General features: G+C 42.7%; 1 protein-coding gene across 4 annotated transcripts in view; it reads right to left on the bottom strand.

Annotated features, from left to right (window-relative positions):
• Window positions 1–21,182, bottom strand: part of LOC138826181 (MMS19 nucleotide excision repair protein homolog) — a 35,409-nt gene that overhangs the window by 12,803 nt on the left and 1,424 nt on the right. For 2 of the 4 annotated variants that reach the window (XM_070021330.1, XM_070021332.1), the window contains exons 2-11: window positions 10,486–10,534; window positions 7,412–7,512; window positions 4,558–4,643; window positions 4,130–4,204; window positions 3,651–3,720; window positions 3,183–3,311; window positions 3,038–3,099; window positions 1,839–1,925; window positions 865–939; window positions 361–438 (exon numbers count right to left, since the gene is read on the bottom strand). In XM_070021330.1, the coding sequence (XP_069877431.1) occupies window positions 361–438; window positions 865–939; window positions 1,839–1,925; window positions 3,038–3,099; window positions 3,183–3,311; window positions 3,651–3,720; window positions 4,130–4,204; window positions 4,558–4,643; window positions 7,412–7,512; window positions 10,486–10,534 (812 nt within the window). Of the gene's footprint in view, window positions 1–360; window positions 439–864; window positions 940–1,838; window positions 1,926–3,037; window positions 3,100–3,182; window positions 3,312–3,650; window positions 3,721–4,129; window positions 4,205–4,557; window positions 4,644–7,411; window positions 7,513–10,485; window positions 10,535–21,182 lie in introns of those variants that run through there. The other 2 variants (XM_070021333.1, XM_070021334.1) reach the window with 2 other exon arrangements.

Here is a 21,182-nt window from a genome sequence, read left to right on the forward strand (position 1 = left end):
TCTTCTCTTTGGCTATCCTCACCATATTCTTAGTCCCAGTAGTATTAACACACATGCTATGCGACTAATAGGATATCAATTCTGTGTGATGGCACTTTTTCTCCTCTCTATTTAGATGATGTCAGAGGCACCATGACTCACACCCTTTGTGCAAAGGGAGGTTAGGAAGTGGGCCCTGTGCAAAGGTGACCACATGGTCTTACCAAGCTGCGGCCCCTCCTTTACCTTTCAACTCAAGTTTGTACACCCTTGCTTGCCTACAGAAAAAACCAGTCACAGTACATTGACCCTTGTAATAAATAGGGAGAACCCTGACAACTTGTGACTTATTAGCTATAAGTTTACATAAGTAACACTCACCTCTCTGCGTATAGAAGCCCAAAGGCTGGGAAGGAAGTCCTTCAGCTCTTTCTGTCCATATACAGCACAGCAAGCATTCTGCCAAGAAACCACAGGCATGAGCCAACTACACTGCGCTAAGATATGCAAGCACCTCAGCATAATGCACATATAAGAGGCTGCATTTCAGCAGAAAAACTGGCAAGAAGGCTTAACAATACTACCCTTGGCACATAAAAATGGGGCTAATGCTGCCCAGTGACAAAGAAACACAAAGGCTGGAGATGAAGCTCAGTGGGAGAGCACTTGCCTAGCATGGTGCAGGGAGAGGAAAGAGTAGCAGCATGAAGATTCAGCCTTTCCTCAGTTGCTCACTCAGTAACTACAGAAAACTAGGGACTTTAGGTCAACACAGTCCCCAGTCCTGGCATCCTTCATTGAGGTCTATGACATGTCCTCTGGCCAGCCAAGAACCTGTTAGCTTTGAGTACTTCTAACTTGTGTAAAGGCAGTTGGATCACTCACCAGAGTCTGCAGAGAATCCAGTTTGGCACTAAGAATCTCAGAATCTACTTTCTCAATCAGAAGGGGCAGCAGGAACTGTGGGTGAGAAGGAAGAACTTAGGCCTGAGACAGGCAGTATCTGAGCTGCACCAAGGTCAACTATGTCCTTACTGCCACTAGTCCCAAGGAACAGATGCTACATCAAAGATACTATACTCAAGGAATTATGACTTAAGCTAATTTTCAAGCTGTGGCCAGAGTTCAAGTTACCTAAAAAGTGGGCCAGTTAGCAAAGCTAGGGGATTTCAAGACAGTGCTATCTAGGGATTTTTTTTTTTTTTTTTTGGTTGGTCGTGGGGCTTGAACTCTAGGCTTGGGTGCTGTCTCTGAGCTCTTCAGCTTAAGGCGAGCACTCTACTGCTTGAGCCACAGCACTACTTCCGGTTTTCTGGTGGTTTATGGGAGATGAGTCTCATGGACTGCCGGGCGCTGGTGGCTCACGCCTGTAATCCTAGCTACTCAGGAGGCTGAGATCTGAGGATTGCAGTTCAAAGCCAGCCCGGGCAGGAGAGACCGTGAGACTCCTATCTCCAATAAACCACCAGAAAACCGGAAGTGGCGCTGTAGCTCAAGTGGTAGAGCGCTCACCTTGAGCTGAAGAGCTGAGGGACAGCGCCCAGGCCCAGAGTTCAAGTCCCACGACCGACCAAAAAAAAAAAAAAAAGAGTCTCATGGACTTTCTTGCCTGGGCTGGCTTTGAACTGTGATCCTCAGATCTTAGCCTCCTAAGTAGCTAGGACTATAGGTGTGAGCTACTGGCACCTGGCTGGGTTTAGTATTTTAAGGGTACAAGCTGGTAGAATGTTCTACATAACTCAATATAACTGCCACACAAGATGCTTGAAGGATGGAATACCCTAAAATATACACTAGATTTTCCCCACATGCTTTTACTGTTTCATTCTCAATGTTCTTTGAAAGATGGCCAGACCTACCTCAGCAAATCGTGGTGTAGAGGCCAGCACAGCTCGAAGACTCAGAATGAGATCTTCTCTCTGGATGCCGTGGGGATCATTAGGTGGCTGGGAAGAAATACCATAGATTTGTGTAAGTTTCAGACCACCCATGGACATAGGCTTGAACCTGGCAAGCCAACAGAACAAGGCAATATTTACACTCAATGTAGAACAATAGAATGACATGGGCGCCAGCTAGGAGATATGCTTAATCTTTTTTTTTTTTTTTGGGTCCGGTTGTGGGGCCTGAACTCTGGGCCTGGGCGCTGTCCCTCAGCTCTTCAGCTCAAGGCTAGCGCTCTACCACTTGAGCCACAGTGCCACTTCCGGCTTTTTTTTTTCTTTTTGCTTATGTGGTGCTGAGGAATCGAACCCAGGGCCTCAGGCATGCAAGGCAAGCGCTCTACCACTGAGCCACCTTCCCAGCCCGAGATATGCTTAATCTTATGTGTTCCTTGGAAATTTTAGGAATTCATTCATTAATGAGGTACTTAATATGAAATCTAGAACTCTGTGCATGGTAGGTAAGTACTCTACTACTTAGCCACATTCCCAGCCCTAGGCATTTATTTTTTTAAATCTGATCACATTTTCTATCCAATGCTATGATTTTACCATAAGCACCTGTAACTTTCAAGTGCATTGCTTTCTTCTGTGTGTGTGTATATGTATTATTATGTGTTAGTATAATAAAATGTGATTAGTTGCCAGGTGCCAGAAGCTCATGCCCATCATCTTAGTTACTCAGGAAGCTGAAATCTGAAGGATCAAAATTTTAAGTCAGCCCAGGCACAAAAGTTCATAAGAGGGGCTGGGAAGGTGGCTCAGTGGTAGAGCGCTTGCCTTGCATGCCTGAGGCCCTGGGTTCGATTCCTCAGCACCACATAAGCAAAAAGAAAAAAAGCCAGATTGGCGCTGTGGCTCAAGTGGTAGAGCGCTAGCCTTGAGCTGAAGAGCTGAGGGACAGTGTCCGGGCCCAGAGTTCAGGCCCCACGACTGGACCCCCCCCCCCAAAAAAAAAAAGTTCACAAGATTCCATCTCCAATTAACCAGAAAAATGTCAGACTAGATGCATGCCTCAAAGCACTTTGTGTCCAATTGGACCCTCCATGACTAATATGGGGCCAGCATACAATAGGCAGTGAATATTTGAATGAATGAGTGAAGGTGCTACTTACAGGGGTAAAATCAATAGGAAAATAACAAGATGTCACTTCAAACAACTCTTCTACAAAGGGTCCTGTAGCAAAAGAGAATGAGGTTGACTTAGATTCATTTACCTGACAAGCCTCAACTAGCTAATTCATTACCACCAAGATATACCTAGGCTGTAGTCCCTAGAGATGAGGTCATGGACGATGCGGAAAGCAACCAGAAGATTACGGGGATCCTTCTCCCCATCCATCACCTGGATGAAGCCAAATGTGAAGTCAGCTCCTAGGCCCTTTAGCTCTGGGAAGGAGAGAACAAGGTCACTACTGTCTATGGTACAGAAAGCCTAAGTCTCTTAGAAGGTTTGCATACTCTTTCTACGAATACCTACATACTCTTTCTACGAACACTTACCACTCCTTTCTGGCAGAGCAGACCTCTTATTTTTCTAAGAGAAGCACTCAGCAAACAGATGTGCAATAACATCTACATTATTACACAGGTAAGAATTTAAAAGCTTTACTATACTGAGGAAAGAGTGGGTCCCTGATTCCCTTTATCATCGTCTTTCAGAGTATTGCCTCTTCTATATAATCCCCAGGCTAAAATGAACCCTACAGAGGGGAAAAAGCCTCTTACCTTCTTCCCGAGTTTGCATGAAATTGGTGATGATATTGTAGACTGTGTGTCGGTCCACTTGGGGCAGGGACTTTGGGGTGGGGAGAAAGGAAAGAAGCGAAGAGTATGCTCAGAGAAAATGTCAACTGATAAAACTACTTCCTGTTTCACAAACTTTAAGTGAACAAAAAAAATTTTTTTTAATCAGCCTATGATAAACCTATGAGGAAGTGAAGAGAAAGGTTTTGGTTATTGACCTAGCACATCATGATGACTACAGCCCAGACCTGTAGCATGCCTTACTTTCTCTAGGTATCAGAAGACACAGATTGGATATGCCATCCACCCCTCTCTTCAATCAATAGAAGGAATGACTGATAAACATGGTCACAAGACCATAAAAAGTTCAGAAATTATAAAGCAATATGTTTTGCCATCTAATTCTAGTTACACCCAGGAGTAGGAGATAGGAGACTATCAACTGTCCTGTTAACACTCACCTGTACATGTACCTCCTGGAAGATGGCTTTAAGTACAGAGACAGCCAGACCTGAGGGTAGGGACACATACAGGCTCTGAAGGAGAAGGGAGGATATGTGAATATTCAAGGAATTACAGAATAGTTTTCAAAACACAATCTTGCAAAGGACCTATGTAGTTGCAGAGGGAATCACAACATTCTGATTCAGAGGGAAGTGATAACAGTGAGCAACTTTCTCTAGTTGAGTGTTTCACTGCCACTCCTTCTAGTTTACCTGGATCCAAATGGTACTTTTACTCTCTAGAGTACAGAATAAAGCAGGCTGATAATAACTTAGTTCTACATTTGGGTCTCTCTACTTTTACATGTGAAACTCAACCCCAGGTACAAGGAGAACTGGATAAGGCCTCCTATGAACACAGTTACAAAATGAAAAAGAAAACTCACAAGTGCCCTCAAGCCCTGGAGAACAGATGGGATCACAAGATGATGGTCCTTTAGCCGGTTCTCATAGAACAGGATCAGGTGTACCACTGCACAAACCAGATTCAGCCATTAGTTTATACCAGATATCTTCCCTCAGTTTGTAATGCTGTTCCAGTTTGGGACTCACAATTTTCCTCCTTTACTAAGAGATATGCTCATGTTCTCTCATTTCATTAAATCTTGAGTTGATGAGTAAAGAAAATAAAGGACCACCTCATTATTCATCCTTAATAAATCTACAGCAAAACCCATTCTCAGTCCTTAGACTGTCTTTCTATATAACTCAGATTTACTATCCTTTTCTTTTCTTTTTTTCCATTGGGGCTGATGTAAGGCCTCATGAGCTCTACCAAGGATCTGTATCTTCAGCCTTTCAAAAAGAGGGGATTTAACCCATGGTCTTCTGACTTTTTTCTTTTCCTTTTTGCCAGTCCTGGGGCTTGAACTCAGGGCCTGGTCACTGTCCCTGAGCTTATTTGCTCAAGGCTAGCACTCTACCAACTGAGCCACAGTGTCATTTCTGGCTTTTTCTGTTTATGTAATACCGAGTAATCGAACCCAGGGCTTCATACATATTAGGCTTTACCTCTAAGCCACAATCCCAGCCCTGTACTGACTTTTCTTAAAGGGCCAAACACTGAGTACTACAGATTTCAGGACATGGTCTCTCTTGTTCCTTCTCAAAACTGCAGCAGAATACTAGCTATTCAACTGCAATTAGCTGGATTAATATCTAGAATTTAGAGAGCTAGAAAAATGAAATAGTAAAAGAACAAATATCCCAATTAATTAATGGGCAAATGAATTGAACAGACAGTTCTCAAAACAAGTACAAATGGTCAATAAAAACATGAAGAAATCCTTAGCTATGAAAGAAAATCAAATTAAAACATTACTGAGATTCTATCTCATTCTATTCAGAAGGGCCAGCATGAAGAAAACAAACAACCACAAATGCCAGTGAGGATTTGAGAAAAGGGAATCCTTTATACTATACTGTTGGGAGGAATAAAAACTAGTATAACTACTATGGAAGTATGGAGGTTTGGAGGAAAAAAAAAAAGACCTTATGACTCTCCTATACCAGTTAAGCATATAACCAAATGAGTGTAACTCAACATACAAGTGACAGCTGCAACACAATTTTTTTTTTTTGGGTTCGGTCATGGGGCCTGAACTCTGGGCCTGGGCGCTGCCCCTCAGCTCTTCAGCTCAAGGCTAGCGCTCTACCACTTGAGCCACAGCGCCACTTCCAGCTTTTTTCTTTTTGCTTATGTGGTGCTGAGGAATCGAACCCAGAGCCTCAGGCATGCAAGGCAAGCACTCTACCACTGAGCCACCTTCCCAGCCTGCAACACAAATTTTTGTAGCACTATTCTAAATAGCCAATCCTAGGTGCCTAAAAATGGGTGGATAAGGAAAACTACGATATATATATATGCAATAGATACTATTCAGTTGTAAGAATGAAATCATGTCAGGCTGGGAAGGTGGCTCAGTGGTAGAGTGCTTGCCTTGCATGCATGAGGCCCTGGGTTCGATTCCTCAGCACCACATAAGCAGAAAAAGCTGGAAGTGGTGCTGTGGCTCAAGTGGTAGAGCACTAGCCTTGAGCTGAAGAGCTGAGGGACAGTGCCCAGGCCCAGAGTTCAGGCACCATGACTGGCAAAAAAAAAAAAAAAAAAAAAAGAATGAAATCATGTCATTTGCAGGAAAATGGATAGAACTGGAGAATATGTTGGGTGAGAACTGGAGAGCCAAAACTGGAGGTATGGCTCAGGTGGGAGAATACCATACTTGAGTAAAAATGTAGGTGAGAGCATAAGGATGCCCTGAGTTCAAGCCCCAGTTACCAGCACAAAAACAAAAAGAAAAACCTAGCCAGGTACTAGGCGCTAATGCTTATAATCCTAGCTACTCAGAAGGCTGAGATCTGAGGATCTAGGCACAAAGTCAGTGCTGGGGAAAAAAAGTACGTGAGACTCTTATCTCTAATTAACCACCCAAAAGCAGAAAGTGGAGCTGTGGCTAAAGTGCTAGAAAGCCAGCCTTGAGTGAAAAAGCTGGGTCTTCAGTTCAAGCCTCAGTATTAGCACAAAAGAAAAACAAAATTGCTGCTAGCACACACTGAAAATATTCTAAGAGGGGCTGGGAAGGAGGCTCAGTGGTAGAGTGCTTGCCTTGCATGCCTGAGGCCCTGGGTTCTATTCCTCAGCACCACATAAGCAAAATGAAAAAAAAAAAAGCCGGAAGTGGCACTGTGGCTCAAGTGGTGGAGTGCTAGCCTTGAGCTGAAGAGCTAAGGGACAGCGCCCAAGCCCAGAGTTCAGGCGCCACGACCGGACCCCATAGAAAATATTCTAAGACTAGCCGGGCGCTGGTGGCTCACGCCTGTAATCCTAGCTACTCAGGAGGCTGAGATCTGAGGATCGCGGTTCAAAGCCAGCCCGGGCAGGAGAGACCGTGAGACTCCTATCTCCAATAAACCACCAGAAAACCGGAAGTGGCGCTGTAGCTCAAGTGGTAGAGCACTCGCCTTGAGCTGAAGAGCTGAGGGACAGCTCCCAGGCCCAGAGTTCAAGCCCCACGACCGACAAAAAAAAAAAAAAAAAAGAAAATATTCTAAGACTATACTTGAGATCTCTATGTTTTTGTGTCTTAAATAATCTCTGCCACATATACCAATAAGGAACAAAAGTCTTGATGAAGTAGATTATAGATACATTATGCTTTCCCTTCCTATAAAGTGGCTTGGATAGACATGGAAGGCCTTGGCTCAGAAATCTGGGGAAGATAGTCCTAGTAAGGCCAGTACCTTCCTTTTCCAGGAGCAAGGGGTGACACTGGAGTAGCACCTGTGACAAAAGTTGAATTCCTCGTGCCCGAGTTCTGGGTTCTGGATTATCAAGAGAGGACCTGAGAGACAGCAGGATAACACCTATTAACCAATTGAAGCTTTGGAAAGCATAAGTATCTCAAAGTTAGTCACACTCATCCCTCCAGGCATGGAAGCAGAGTTATGCCCTGTCAATAGACAAACCAGCTCAGGTAGATGTTCCTGAGGAAAAAGCATTACAGATTCCAGAAAGGACCAAAACCCAAAGAACTGATCTGGAACCATCAGAGGAATAAGTGATACCACAACCAACAGAAAATTTGGTTTCAAGGCACCTCGGGTTAGCACCAAATGGGTGCTTTGTTTATTCTTTCTCCCCAGTGGTATGACAGGGACATTCCTTTGAAATAAAACAGAGCTTAGTAGCTACCTACAGGGCTGCAGCTGAAGCGTCTACCAAAACAAAAAAATAGATTCATTTTTATAAATTCTTGCTAAAAAAAAAAAAAGCTGTGTAGAGCCACTAAGAAGGCACTGGGTCTAAAACACAACACAAAAAAAATAACCCTAGGGGCTGGGAAGGTGGCTCAGTGGTAGAGTGCTTGCCTTGCATGCCTGAGGCCCTGGGTTCGATTCCTCAGCACCATATAAGCAAAAAGAAAAAAGCCAGAAGTGGCGCTGTGGCTCAAGTGGTAGAGCGCTAGCCTTGAGCTGAAGAGCTGAGGGACAGCGCCCAGGTCCAGAGTTCAGGCCCCACGACTGGACCCCCCCCCCCAAAAAAAAAAACCCTAAAACTTTATAATTGGAAGATTACAAAGCTGGCCAGAATGAAACTTTAACTATGTAGGACTGTTGGTAAGTGAGAAACTGGACTGAAGCAACAGGTGATTTTTCATCAAAATGGTTCTCCTAAGATTATACTTAAACACTCTAAACAAGAACAAGCAGGAATAGGTTTTAGAGGAGTTGGCTACAAGAGTTACTGTAAAGGATAAATAAGTAAATATGTGTGTATGTGCACATATATGCATATGTGTGTAAAAATAAGAACACTCCTGACAGGATCTCTAGAATACCAATCTGTAGAAGGATTTCTCCAAAGGAAGTAGAAAATTGTACATTTACAGCATTTATAAATGGGCAAAATATACACATGCTTATAGTAACATCGGCTTTTCTGAGTAGTCAAATAGTGTAAATAACATGGATGTTCGCCAACTGGTAAATAATTAAACAAAAATATTAAGATACATATACAGTGGGATACTATAGCATGGATAAACCCTGAACACCTACCCAGTGAAAGAAGCCAAAGTTAACCAGGTATGGTAGTACACTCCTGTCATCCCAGCTATACTGGAAGCAGATATAGGAAGATTTTGGCTGAGGCCAGCCATGGACAAAAGCTAGATCCTACCTGAGAAATAAACTAAAGCAAAAGGGGCTGGCTAGGCACATGGCTCAAATGGTAGAGTGCCTGTCTAATAGGCATGAAGCCAAGTCAAATCCTAGTATTGAAGGGAGAAAAAAAAAAAGAGAGAGAGAACTAGAGATCACATCTTTTATAATTCTATATAAATTTACCAGGGACTGGGAAGCAGAAGGAAAAGGGAATAGGTGCTAATGAGCATGAGTTTCTTCCTGGAATAAGGAAGATGTCCTAAAAAACATATTGTGGGGGGCTGGGAAGTTGGCTCAGTGGTAGAGTGCTTGCCTTGCATACATGAGGCCCTGGGTTCAATTCATCAGCACCACTAACCAGAAAAAGCCAGAAGTGGCACTGTGGCTCAAATGGTAGAGTGCTAGCCTTGAGCTGAAGAGCTGAGGGACAGTGCCCAGACCCAGAATTCAGGTCCCACTACTGACAAAAAAAAAAAAAAAAGTAGACCAAGGCCACAGGAATGTGAGCAGAAGACCCAATGATCTGTTACATGGGAGAGATGCATAACAATTCAGTATTTTAAATTTCTTCTAATATTCTGCTAATAATTTAGAAGGCAAATTATCTGTGACAGTTAATCCTTGTCAATTTAAGTGGTCTACCAAATAGGAAGTATGAGGAAAGCAGGCTTCAGACTATAAGTACATTATTTTCTCTGGTGTACAGAAGAACCCTAGATTGTAAAATATTGCTTTGTGGGGCTGGGAAAGTGGCTCAGTGACAGAGTGCTTGCCTTGCATGAATGAGGCTCTGGGTTCGATTCCTCAGCATCACATAAACAGAAAAAGCTGGAAGTGGTGCTATGGCTCAAGTGATAAGAGTGCTAACCTTGAACTGAAGAGCTGAGGGACAGTGCCCAGGCTGAGTTCAGGCCCTACGACTAGAAAAAACAACAACAACTATTGCTTTTCCAGTGGTTTTGCCAAAACCTTCCTTTTTCTTTTTCTTTTTTTTTTTTTTGGGGGGGGGTCCGGTCATGGAGCCTGAACTCTGGGCCTGGGCGCTGTCCCTCAGCTCTTCAGCTCAAGGCTAGCGCTCTACCACTTGAGCCACAGCACCACTTCTGGCTTTTTTCTTTTTGCTTATATGGTGCTGAGGAATCGAACCCAGGGCCTCAGGCATGCAAGGAAAGCGCTCTACCACTGAGCCACCTTCCCAGCACCCAAAACCTTTCTTATAAAGGGGATCTGGCACAGGGTCAGCACCTATCCACTACCAGAGGGCCCCAGAGCTTGTGAGTCAGGTTGGAGTTGACTACAATCCTAACATGGTTGGATAGGTCTATGGAAGTACATGAGGAATCCCAGCTCTAATTAAGGACAGTAGATGGCCATGCACCTCACCTTAAATCTGTGGCCCAAGTCAGAAGCTGATGATGTAGCCTACAGGTTGTATGCTCCTAAACATTACCTTAAGAAGCATCAATCATGCTACAAGAAACTTTTTCAGACAAAGCAAGTCAACAACATAGAATTAGACTAAGGTCCTGATACAGAGAGGGTTTTAGGTTATAGGAGAAATTCAGGCTCCAGAAAAACAGCAATGCATAAAAGTAACCTTTTCAGAGTGCCCAGACAGGGTTAGAAGAATATGCTACAACAAGAGCTCTTACCCGAGGGCTTCCACCACTTGTAACACTGTATAGCTGCCGGATTTGACATCTACAGGAAAATAAAAAAAAATATGAGAAAATAAATTGAAACCCTCATTACAGTCTGGGCACCAGGAACTGATGCCTGTAATTCTAGCTACTCAGAAGGCAGAGATCTGAGGATTATGGTTCAAAGCCAGCCCAGGCAGGAAAGTCAGTGAAACTTTTATCTCCAATTAACCACCAAAAAAGCTGCAAGTGGAGCTGTGGCTCAAGTGGTAGAGGGTTAGCTTTGAGTGAAAAGCTCAGAGGAAGTGCCCAAGCTGTGAGTTCAAGTCCCAGGACTAGCATAGGCATGTGTACACTCTCTCTCTCTCTCTCTCTCTCTCTCTCTCTCTCTCTCTCTCTCTCTCTCCAAACCAATGGCTTTGTACTATGCCACCCACTGTACTTGCCAAGAACCCATTCTAGTCTTACTGCAGCACTTCAGATAACCTACAAAATGGATTAAAGACCCTAATATCAAACCTGAAACTCTGAAACTACTGCAGGACAGAGTAGGAGAAACACCTGAACTTATAGGCACAGGCAGGAACTTTGCTGTGCAGAGTCCCATGGTCACAACAAATTGGAGAGAGACTCGACAAATGGAACTACCTTAAAATAAAAAGTTTCTGCACAGCTAAAGACACAGCTGGCCAAACTAGAAAGACAACTAACCAATTGGAAAAAAAAAAGTATTTACCAGCAATATATCAGACAAGGGCCTAATATCTATTATATATAAGGAACTCAGGAAACTAATCCCTCCCAAATCTAACAAACCCATCATTAAATGGGCTAAAGAGAGGGAGCTAAAAGGGAGCCAGAGAGACTTCTCAGTAGAAGAGATGAAAATGTCAAAGAAACATGAGGAAATGTTCATCATCCCTGGCTATAAAGGAAATGCAACTAAAAACAACCCTGATATTACTTCCTTATATCAGTCAGAATAGCCCACATCCTAAATTCAGCCAATGGCAAATGCTGGAGGGGATGTGGAGAAAGAGGAACGCTATTGCATTGCTGGTGGGAATGTACACTAATACAACCACTTTGGAAAGCAGTCTGGAGGTACCTTGGAAAGCTAAATATAGACCTCCCCTATGACCCAGCCATCCCACTAGGCATCTACCCTGAGCAACAGGAACCAGGATACAAGGACACATGCACCTGCATGTTCATTTCAGCACTGTTCACAGTAGCCAAGATATGGAAACAACCCAGATACCCCACTATAAATGAATGGATCCAAAAATTGTGGTATCTATATACAATAGAATATTACACAGCCATTAGAAGAAACAAAAGAATGGCATTTGCAGGGAAATGGATGGAACTAAAACAAATAATGTTGAGCGAGGTAAGCCAAGAACAGAGCCCAACAGCACATGGTCTACCTAATATGTGGATGTTAAATCCAAAGTGCAAGGAGACATGACAAAGTAAACAGTACTCAAGAAACAAAGGACCTCCACTCAATTTGTCGTATCATTTCTAAATGAGTCCATGTTGACCACACACACATATATATATTATATGTATTATATATGTACATCTGAGGGAAGCTAGAGGAGGGCACAGAATCAGAGGGAAATGGGAAAATACACAACAGAGGGGCCCATCAGCTGCACTGGGCATTGATGAAAATGAACTAAGCAACTCAAGGGGAGTGAAGGGAGGGAGGGAGGGAGAGGGAAAGAGGGAACAGCTTACACTAAGCAAAAGGAAAGAAATGTACCCATCACCCAATGTGGAAGAAATAGTTGTATTATCAAAGCTCATAGAATTCACAAACATTATAGACCATGATAATGACAACTTGCCTTGAGAAAGTTAAAATGTGTTTGTGACTTTAAGTATCACTATCTCACAATACTGTGAAATTTGTGAAATTTATGTAATCACGTAATACCAATAAAAATTATTTTTAAAAATCCATGAGAAATAAACAACCAAAATAATTTGTTAAGGTGTCTGTTTGCAAAATTAATATTATGAAGTCAAAAGCCTTTATGTATACACATATAATAGTCTATAAAATGACCCAAAGGAAAAAGAGAATCAAAAAATAGGAGAGAGAAAACTACACATCAGTGCTGGCAAGGATGTAAGAAAAGAAAATCCTTGTACATTGTTGGTGGAAATGTGAATTTGGTACAGTCATGGAACAGTATGGAAGCTCCTAAAAAAATTAAAAATAGAACATATGATGCAGCTGTCCCACTTTGGGGTATATAGCCAAAGGAAATGAAATCAGGATCTGAAAAGATGTTAGTATTTGTGTTCACTGAAACAAGACCAAAGAAGCCATATACATACTAATAATCTGACAAGCAGAACAGTGTGTATAAATAATATGTATAGTATAAACCCAGTATTGTTTTTAGTGGGAAGGCCTATTTTTATTTCCATTTATTTATATCTCTGGAAGATCTAGCAGGAAACAGTAACTTACTGCCTCTAGGGAAACAGCAAACAGTTAAGGGTTCAGAGAGGTATACTTTTCCTCCTCCTCCTTCTCCTCTTCCTCCTCCTCCTTTTGTGTGTGTGTGGGGGGGCTTGAACTTGGAGCCTTGAGCTCTTAAGATTTTTTACTCAAACCTAAGCCACAACTCCACTACTGGCTTTTTGCCGGTTACGTGAAGATAATAATCTCAGATTTGTCTGCTTGAGCTGGCTTTAAAAACCTGTATCTTCAGAACTCAACCTCCTAAGTAACCAGGATAAGAGATGTGAGCCAACAGCACCTGGCAAACTTTTTTTTTGGTGGTACTGGGACTTGAAATCAAGACTATATATTTGGTAGACAGGCATTCTACTACTTCAAGATAAAGTCTTGTGAACATTTTCCAGCCTGGGTTGGCCTCAAACTTCAACCATTCCCTCTTAGCCTCTCAAGTTGCTAGGAGTGAGTAACTGGTGCCTAGTTTTTATCTATTTTTCTTGTTCTTGCCCTCTCTCTTTTTTCCAGACAAGGTCTTACTATGCAGCCCAGGTTGACCTTGTTGAGCTCCTTCTGTCTTCAGCCTTCTAAGTGCTATTATTTCAGGTACCTTAACAGTTTTGTGTTAAGAAGTATACTGTGTGTGTGTGTGCGCGCGCGCGCGCACGCATGTGCGCAGGTGCATATACACATGCTGCTCAGGGCCTACGTGCTGTCCTTGAGATTTTTGTGTAAGGTTAAAGCTCTATACCACTTGAGCCACAGCTCCACTTCTGGCTTTTCTGGTGATTAATTGGAAATAAGAGTAATGGGCTTTTTTGTCCCTGCAAGCTTTGAACTGCAATCCTTAGACCATGGACTTCTGAGTAGTTAAGATTACAGGCATGAGCCACCAGTGCCTAGCCAAGCAATACACTGAACCTTAGTCAGGGCCTGGGTGCTGTCTCTTTTTTGGGTTTGTATGTATGTGTTTAATTTGTAAGAATTTCATAGATTTTCCTGCCCAATCTGGCTTTGAACTGCAATTCTCAGATCTTAGGTGCCTGAGTAGGTAGAATTACAGCTGTGAGCCGCTGATGCCCAGCTTAGTTTATATTTTCGAGAGAAACAAAGAGAAAATTATTATCTTCACAAGGGGTCAGTTAACATAGATAAAGGACTTTTAGCTAATGAGGGTATGGTAATTAGGGATTTACCACCCTCAGCCTGTTCTGGGAACAAACTCCTAAACAAGCAGTTCACCTTAAGTCTGTCACAGTAACAGCTGTGAGCTGAGCTGGGCAGAGGCTCACTCTTGTACTAAAGAAATCCAACTAGACTGAGGATAGGAGAGCTCCAGTCAGGATTCATAGCTCGTGACTGGCACCAATTTAGACATCAGGCACTCTTTAGCCCTACTTGTGCCAGGATGTGGAAGCCCAGCTGCTGCCCCAGCCCCTGAGAAACAGCCAAGGGGAAAAATGAGCAGGCTGCTGGGTGGGGGAAGGGCACCAGTCAGGCTCATAGGACAAACCAACCAAGAATTCATATTGTGTCCCACATCAATTCCTTAATCACTGAACACTTTTTTCTCCCTTGGGTGCTGTTCCTAAGATGTGTATGTGTGTGTGTGTGTAAAGGTTAGTGCTCTATGACTTGAGCCACAGCTCTTCCTACTTTTTAGTGGTTAACTGAAGAGTCTCAATAGACATTCCTGCCCGGACCAGAACAGTGATCCTCAGATCTCAGCCTCCTCAGTAGCTAGGATTACAGATGTGAGCCACTGGCACCTGGCTCCCCAACACTTTTGTGAAGAAAAACTTCTATTTCCTGGGTTACAAACCCAGAAAATAAGTTTTTAGGAGCACTGAAAAGGGTACTTTCTTGGAATCCCTTGGCTACAGTGCCAAATAAACCCATCTAAAAACTAATTTCAGCAGGTAGCACAGAAAACCTTAGCAATTCTACACAGAAAGCCACAGGGGACTTGTTACTGTTAATAGCCAAGGATGTCATTGAACTGAATCCTTTATTCTTTAGCAACACCATCAAAATCCTCTGGGATGCTGGCCTAGAGACTATCTTTGGAACTATCTCAAATGGCCCAACTTATTCATTCATCTTTAAGAGATGGTCTTCAATATGTAACCCATGACGGCCTTGAACTCAAAATTTTCCTGCTTTAGTCTATGATAGCATGCCTTGCTACATCTTTTTTATTAAAAAAAAAAAAAAAAAAGAAGAAGCAAGGGTTGGGTTGTAGCTCACAGCTAAGCATATATGGGACTCAGAGTCCCTTAGTACCAAAGTGGAAAAAAAGGTAAAATTTATATATAGTAAAATGAACACTATTTAGTGTATACTTTGGTAAAATTTATCTTACGTGTATACCTATGTAATCAATAAATCAATCACAATATGGAAAAATTTCATCTGCAGAAAATGCTCCAAAGTGCTCCTCTCAGTCAATACATGCTCCCAGAGGTTGCCTCATTTTTTTTTTTTTTTTTTAGTCCCAGTGCTGGGCTTGAACCCAGGGTCTTGCACTCTAGTTTAGCTTCAAGCTTTCAGTCAAGGTTGGCACTCTACTACTTGAGCTACAACCCCCACTTGCAGCTTTTTACTAAGGTAGAGATAGTCTCTCTCTCTCTCTCTCTGATTTGTATGCCCCAGCTGGCTTCCAACCATGATCCTCAGATCTCAGTCTCCTGAGCTAGGATTAAGGCTTGAGCCACACGTGTCCATCTATTTCTTCTCCAGAGACAGGGTCTGGGTACTTAGCCTATGCAGGTCTTGAATTTGACATATGCAGGTCTTGAACTTGACATTTTCCTCCTTGCCCAGGCTCCCAAAATGCTAGCATTATAGGAATATACAACCATACTCAGCTTTAAGTCTCCTATTTTTTTGGTATGATGATAATATTCTTGAATTTTTACACTGTTACAGAACACTGTGAATATGCAAAAGGCCACTGATACATTCACTTAACATGATTAGAGTAGGGCATTTTACTTTTTTTTTTTTTTTAAGGACTACCAGCCTAGGGCCAGTGGCTCATGCTTATAATCCTAACTACTCAGGAGGCTGAGATCTAAGAATTGAGTTTTGAAGCCAGCCAGGGCGGAAAAGTCTGTGGGGATCTTACCTCCAATAAGCCACCAAAAAGCCTGAAATAGAGCTTTGAGTTAAGTGGTAAAGTGCTGTGTTGAGCAAAAAAGCTAATTGACAGCACCACCCAGGCCCAGAGTTCAAGCTCCGGGATCAGCACACCTGCACACATGCGCACATACAAACACATACACACACAGACTTCAATACATCCATACTCTATCCAGAATTCTCTCCACACACATTATTTACTTGCTTACTAATCTCCCTTTATTCCTTATTGCTTACAACCTGATTCCTTGGTTGTCCTTCAAATTTTAGCCTACAGGGATTTAGCTGCCCCTTCATCATGCCTCCTATCACTCAGTTACATGAAATGTCGACATGTCAAATTCTTCCATACACATAAGCCAGAAAATAGAATACTTTGGTGTGGAATGCCCCTTTACAATCCTTGTCTGAGGAACAACACTCTTCCTTTAAGACCATCTCAAGTGTCAATGCCTACAAAGCCTTCCTGGAATCAGTCTCTGTTTCTTCCACATTTCTTTTTAAAAAGTCTTTCTGTGTTTTTGTTTTTATTCAGCATTTATTGAATATCCTAAATCACATACTATTGGGGCTTATGATAGAAATATAGAGAGCTTTTAAGAAGCCCTGTCTGTTGGGGCAGAAAGACCTTTAAAAAACAATCCCAGTGTTATAAGTTCAGCGTCACCATAGTGATAAAAACAGAAACTGGGTTAACAAAAGAAAGGAGAATTTCTGGGTTTATGGACCATGGGTTACTAACTTTAAGTGATTAATTCTTTTAACATTCTTAAGTTTTCCCAAATGAAAACCAGAATACCTGGAAATACTATTAATTATGCAGTTGGGACTCCTGGGATAAAAGAAGCTAATAAAGAGTTAATGTTCCCAAGAGTAGTCACTAGCATTAAGGAAACAGTAAGTTCCTTTCCCTTTATTGGCAGCCCTAAGTTTTCCCAAAGTGTTCAAGATTTGTCTCATAAGCCGGGCACCAGTGGCTCACTTGTAATCCTAGCTACTGAGGAGGCTAAGATCTTAGGATCACGGTTCAAAGCCAGCCTGGGCAGAAAAGTCCGTGAGACTCTTATCTCCAATTAACCACTAGAAAACCGGAAGTGGTACTGTGGCTCAAGTGGTAGAGGACTGGCCTTGAGCTGAAGAGCACAGGGATAAACACCCAAACCCAGAGTTAAAGCCCCATGACCAACAACCCCCCCCCCAAAAAAAAACCCCAAACAAACAAGATTTGTCTCATAGAAATGGACTTACGTACTAGTATTTCCTAATTCCCCACACTTTCTTTCCTCAGCAGGGTGGTAGTTCAAGAGGAGCACAGAGACGTAATCAAAGGAATTTTTATGCGGTCACACTGAGAAGGCACAATTGGATCTCTGTCTCATGAAGCTGCAGCCTCTTGAGAATCTGGAGTGGCCGCAGCCTAAGGAATGATGGCAAGGGCTGGGGTGGCGTGGACAGATGGGAGGAATCTCTCAAGCCTAGGTTCCAATCAGGCTCTCAAATGCCCTTTCTGCTGCCACACACATTTCTTTTTTCTTTTTTTTGGGGGGGGTCCGGTCGTGGGGCCTGAACTCTGGGCCTGGGTGCTGTCCCTCAGCTCTTCAGCTCAAGGCTAGCGCTCTACCACTTGAGCCACAGCGCCACTTCCGGCTTTTTCCTTTTTGCTTATGTGGTGCTGAGGAATCGAACCCAGGGCCTCAGGCATGCAAGGCAAGCGCCCTACCACTGAGCCACCTTCCCAGCCCCTGCCACACACATTTCTTCAACCTACAGTTTATTCTAATTCCTTTCCCCCACCCAGGGATGGTCAAAGCTGGCTAATAATACTATACCACTTGAGACATAGATCCACTTTCACCTTTTTGGTGATTAATTGGAGGTAAGAGTCTCTGGTCCAGGCTGAGATCCTCAGATCTCAGCCTCCTGAATAGCTAGGATTACAATTGTGGGCCACCAGCACCCGCCTAGTTTACTCATCTTTTTGTTGTTGTTGTTGTTGGTCACTGGGCCTGAAGTCTGGGCCTAGGCGCTGTCCCTCAACTCTTCAGCTCAAGGCTAGTGACCTACCACTTGAGCCAATTATGGCTCAAGGCCATTTCTGGCCTTTTCTGCTTATGTGGTATGGAGGAATCGAACCCAGGGCCTCATGCAAGCAAGGCAAGCACTCTTCCACTGAGCCACCTTCCCAGCCCAAGTTTACTCATCTTTAATAATTTTTTTTTTCATTTCAAGAATAGTGGTCTCCCAGGCAATAAAAATATGCTGGATAATATAATAAAATGGAGGTTGAAATGAGGGAAATTTAAGGAAAAGAAAAAAAAATTATATTCATTACTACCAAATTCACATGTTTAGAAATTACACTCCAGAATCAGCTCCCTTCTTAGTATCCTTGTTTTGTTTTTGTCTGTTGTGGGGCTTGAACTCTGGGCCTAGACGCTGCCCCTCAGCTCTTCAGCTCAAGGCGAGCGCTCTACCACTTGAGCTACTACACCACTTCCGGTTTTCTGGTGGTTTTATTGGAGATAGGAGTCTCACAGTCTTTCCTGCCCGGGCTGGCTTTGAACCGTGATCCTCAGATCTCAGCCTCCTGAGTAGCTAGGATTACAGGTGTGAGCCACCAGCGCCTGGCTCCCCTGAGCTTTTTTGCTCAAAGCTAGTGCTCTTCCACTTTCAGCCAGTGCCACTTCAATTTTCTGAGGGTTAATTGGAGATAAGAGTCTCATTCACTTTGCTGCCAGATCTCAGCCTCCAGACTAGCTCAGACTATAGGCATCAGCAGGGCCGGCCAAAGTACTTATCTTTAATCAGCTTCAGGCTCCAAACCTTGGAAATTATGTTGGGGAGTCCTCCCTTTAAGGAAAGACTCCCTTTAAGGAGGACTCTAACCTAACCTCAAATCCCTAGATTCTTCCTTTAACATCTCTAATTCCAAATGCATAAGCAATTTTTATTATGTATCTATTTAACATTAGTTCCAGGAGACACTACAGTGGTAGAAAGGAGTGTGTAGGATGTGGAGATATATACAAACATTGCTACTAAACAAGTACATGAATGGTTGAGAAATATTACCAAGATTGCAAAGTCGTATGTTATCTGGTTGGGATAATCAGGAATTTCTGGGGATGGAGAATGGTATCCAGTCTGAGCCTTGCCATGGAGATCTAACCTGGATAGAGCTAACTGGGAAGGAAAACATTCAGGGAACTGGGAACTAAAGATCCGGAAGGGTAAGAAAAGAGCTGGGGCCAGGTAGTCTTTGAACACTTGCCTGAAAGGCATTAACTTATAATGATGGGTAGGTCCATACATCAGTCTGTCCCTTCCTCTTTTTTCTTGTGTATTGGGATTGGGATCTGAACTCAGGGCTTCACAGTCTCACGTGGCTTTCTCTGCTTACATCCAATGCTCTGCCACTTGAGTCATGCCTCTAGCTCAGGTTACTCTCTATTGTTTGCACCTTCCTTAGAGCTGACACCTACTTTCACCAGGAAACCTCAGGTGCAAAACAAATTTAGGTCGGGCGCCAGTGGCTCACGCCTGTAATCCTAAATAATCAAGAGGCTGATATCTAAGGATCACGGTTTCAAAGACAGCCTGGGCAGGAAAGTCGGTGATTCTTATCTCCAATTAATCACCAGAAAGCCTGAAGTGGTGCTATGGCTCAAGTTGTAGAGCACTTGCCTTGAGCTGAAGAGCTCAGAGATAGCTCCCAGGCCCAGAATTCAAGCCCCAAGACCAACCAAAAAAGAAAAAAAATAGTGGCAGATACCTTTGTGTTCAGTGTTCCTTCTGCATCTAGACTGCAATTAGGAAAGGTGGACTCCATAGGTACTAATGAAGATTGCTTAAGCTTGAGGATTATTCTGGGGATATTTCAAACCTGACAACCTTCTACAATCCTACCTGATCTAAGACTGAAAATACTAATTTAGTCCTTTCTAAATCTGCATTCAGATTATGGCTTCTTTGCTCAAGGATTTACGACTACTATCACCTACAATAGGTCATTCAAATCCTTTTGCCTGAAATCCAAGTTATGAAAAATAAACTTCTGCTGGGTACCAGTGGCTCATGCCTGTAATCCTAGCTACTCAGGAGGCTGAGATCTGAGGACTGCTATTAAGACTCTTATCTCCAATAAACTACTCAGAAAAAGTCAGAAGTGGCACTGTGGCTCAACTGGTAATGTGTTTGCCTTGAGCAAAAGAAGTTTAGGGACAGAGCCCAGGCCCAGAATTCAAGTTCCAGGACTGGCCAAAAAGAGAAAAGGAAAGAGAAATCAAATTCCACTAACCCCTTTTAACCTTTTTTTTTTTTTTTTTGGTAGGTCATGGGGCTTGAACTCTGGGCCTGGGTGCTTCAGCTCAAGGCAAGTGGGCCTGTGCGCTTCAGCTCAAGGCAAGAACTCTACCACTTGTGCCACAACACCACTTCCGGTTTTCTGGTGGTTAATTGGAGATAAGAATCTCATGGACTTTCCTGCCCAGGCTGGCTTAGAACCATGATCCTTAGGTCTCAGCCTCCTGAGTAACTAGGATTGTAGGCGTGAGCCACAGGTGAGCGGCCCTTATCTATTGTAGCTGTTACTATTCCTCTGAATCAAACTTTTTCTAAAGGAGCTAAATTATAACAGCACTAGTGTCTCAGTCTTCACTGAGTTTAAACTTAAACTAGACAATATTGTGTTTTTCAGGCATACTAAAACATAACTTTTATGCAAATATAAGAATTCTGCAGCCTTTGAATGGTCTTCTCAAAAGTATTTCTGAATCCAAAATTGTTTTCAGAATATATAAATGTAAAAGAATAGTTAAATAACACTGATAAAGCAGCATTCTTTGTTAGTAGGAATGCAATGGTAGATGTATGCATATGTAAAAAAAAAAAAAACCAAACAACCCAGTAAATATACTGTATAAATAGACTAACTCTTAGATATAAAGTTTACACCAAAATAAACTCTGGTTTAAATTTAAATATCACTGTGCTGATACCTGTGGTTTAACTGAATGGATGGCAAGTTACAAGAAAATTTTCTAGTAAAACACTACAGGAAATGAAAATGATAACACACTGTACTCACTGTTTA

This window comes from Dipodomys merriami, unplaced genomic scaffold (genome assembly GCF_024711535.1).
Source record: "Dipodomys merriami isolate MVZ:Mamm:240054 unplaced genomic scaffold, mDipMer1.0.p SCAF_14, whole genome shotgun sequence".
NCBI classification, from domain to species: domain Eukaryota; kingdom Metazoa; phylum Chordata; class Mammalia; order Rodentia; family Heteromyidae; genus Dipodomys; species Dipodomys merriami.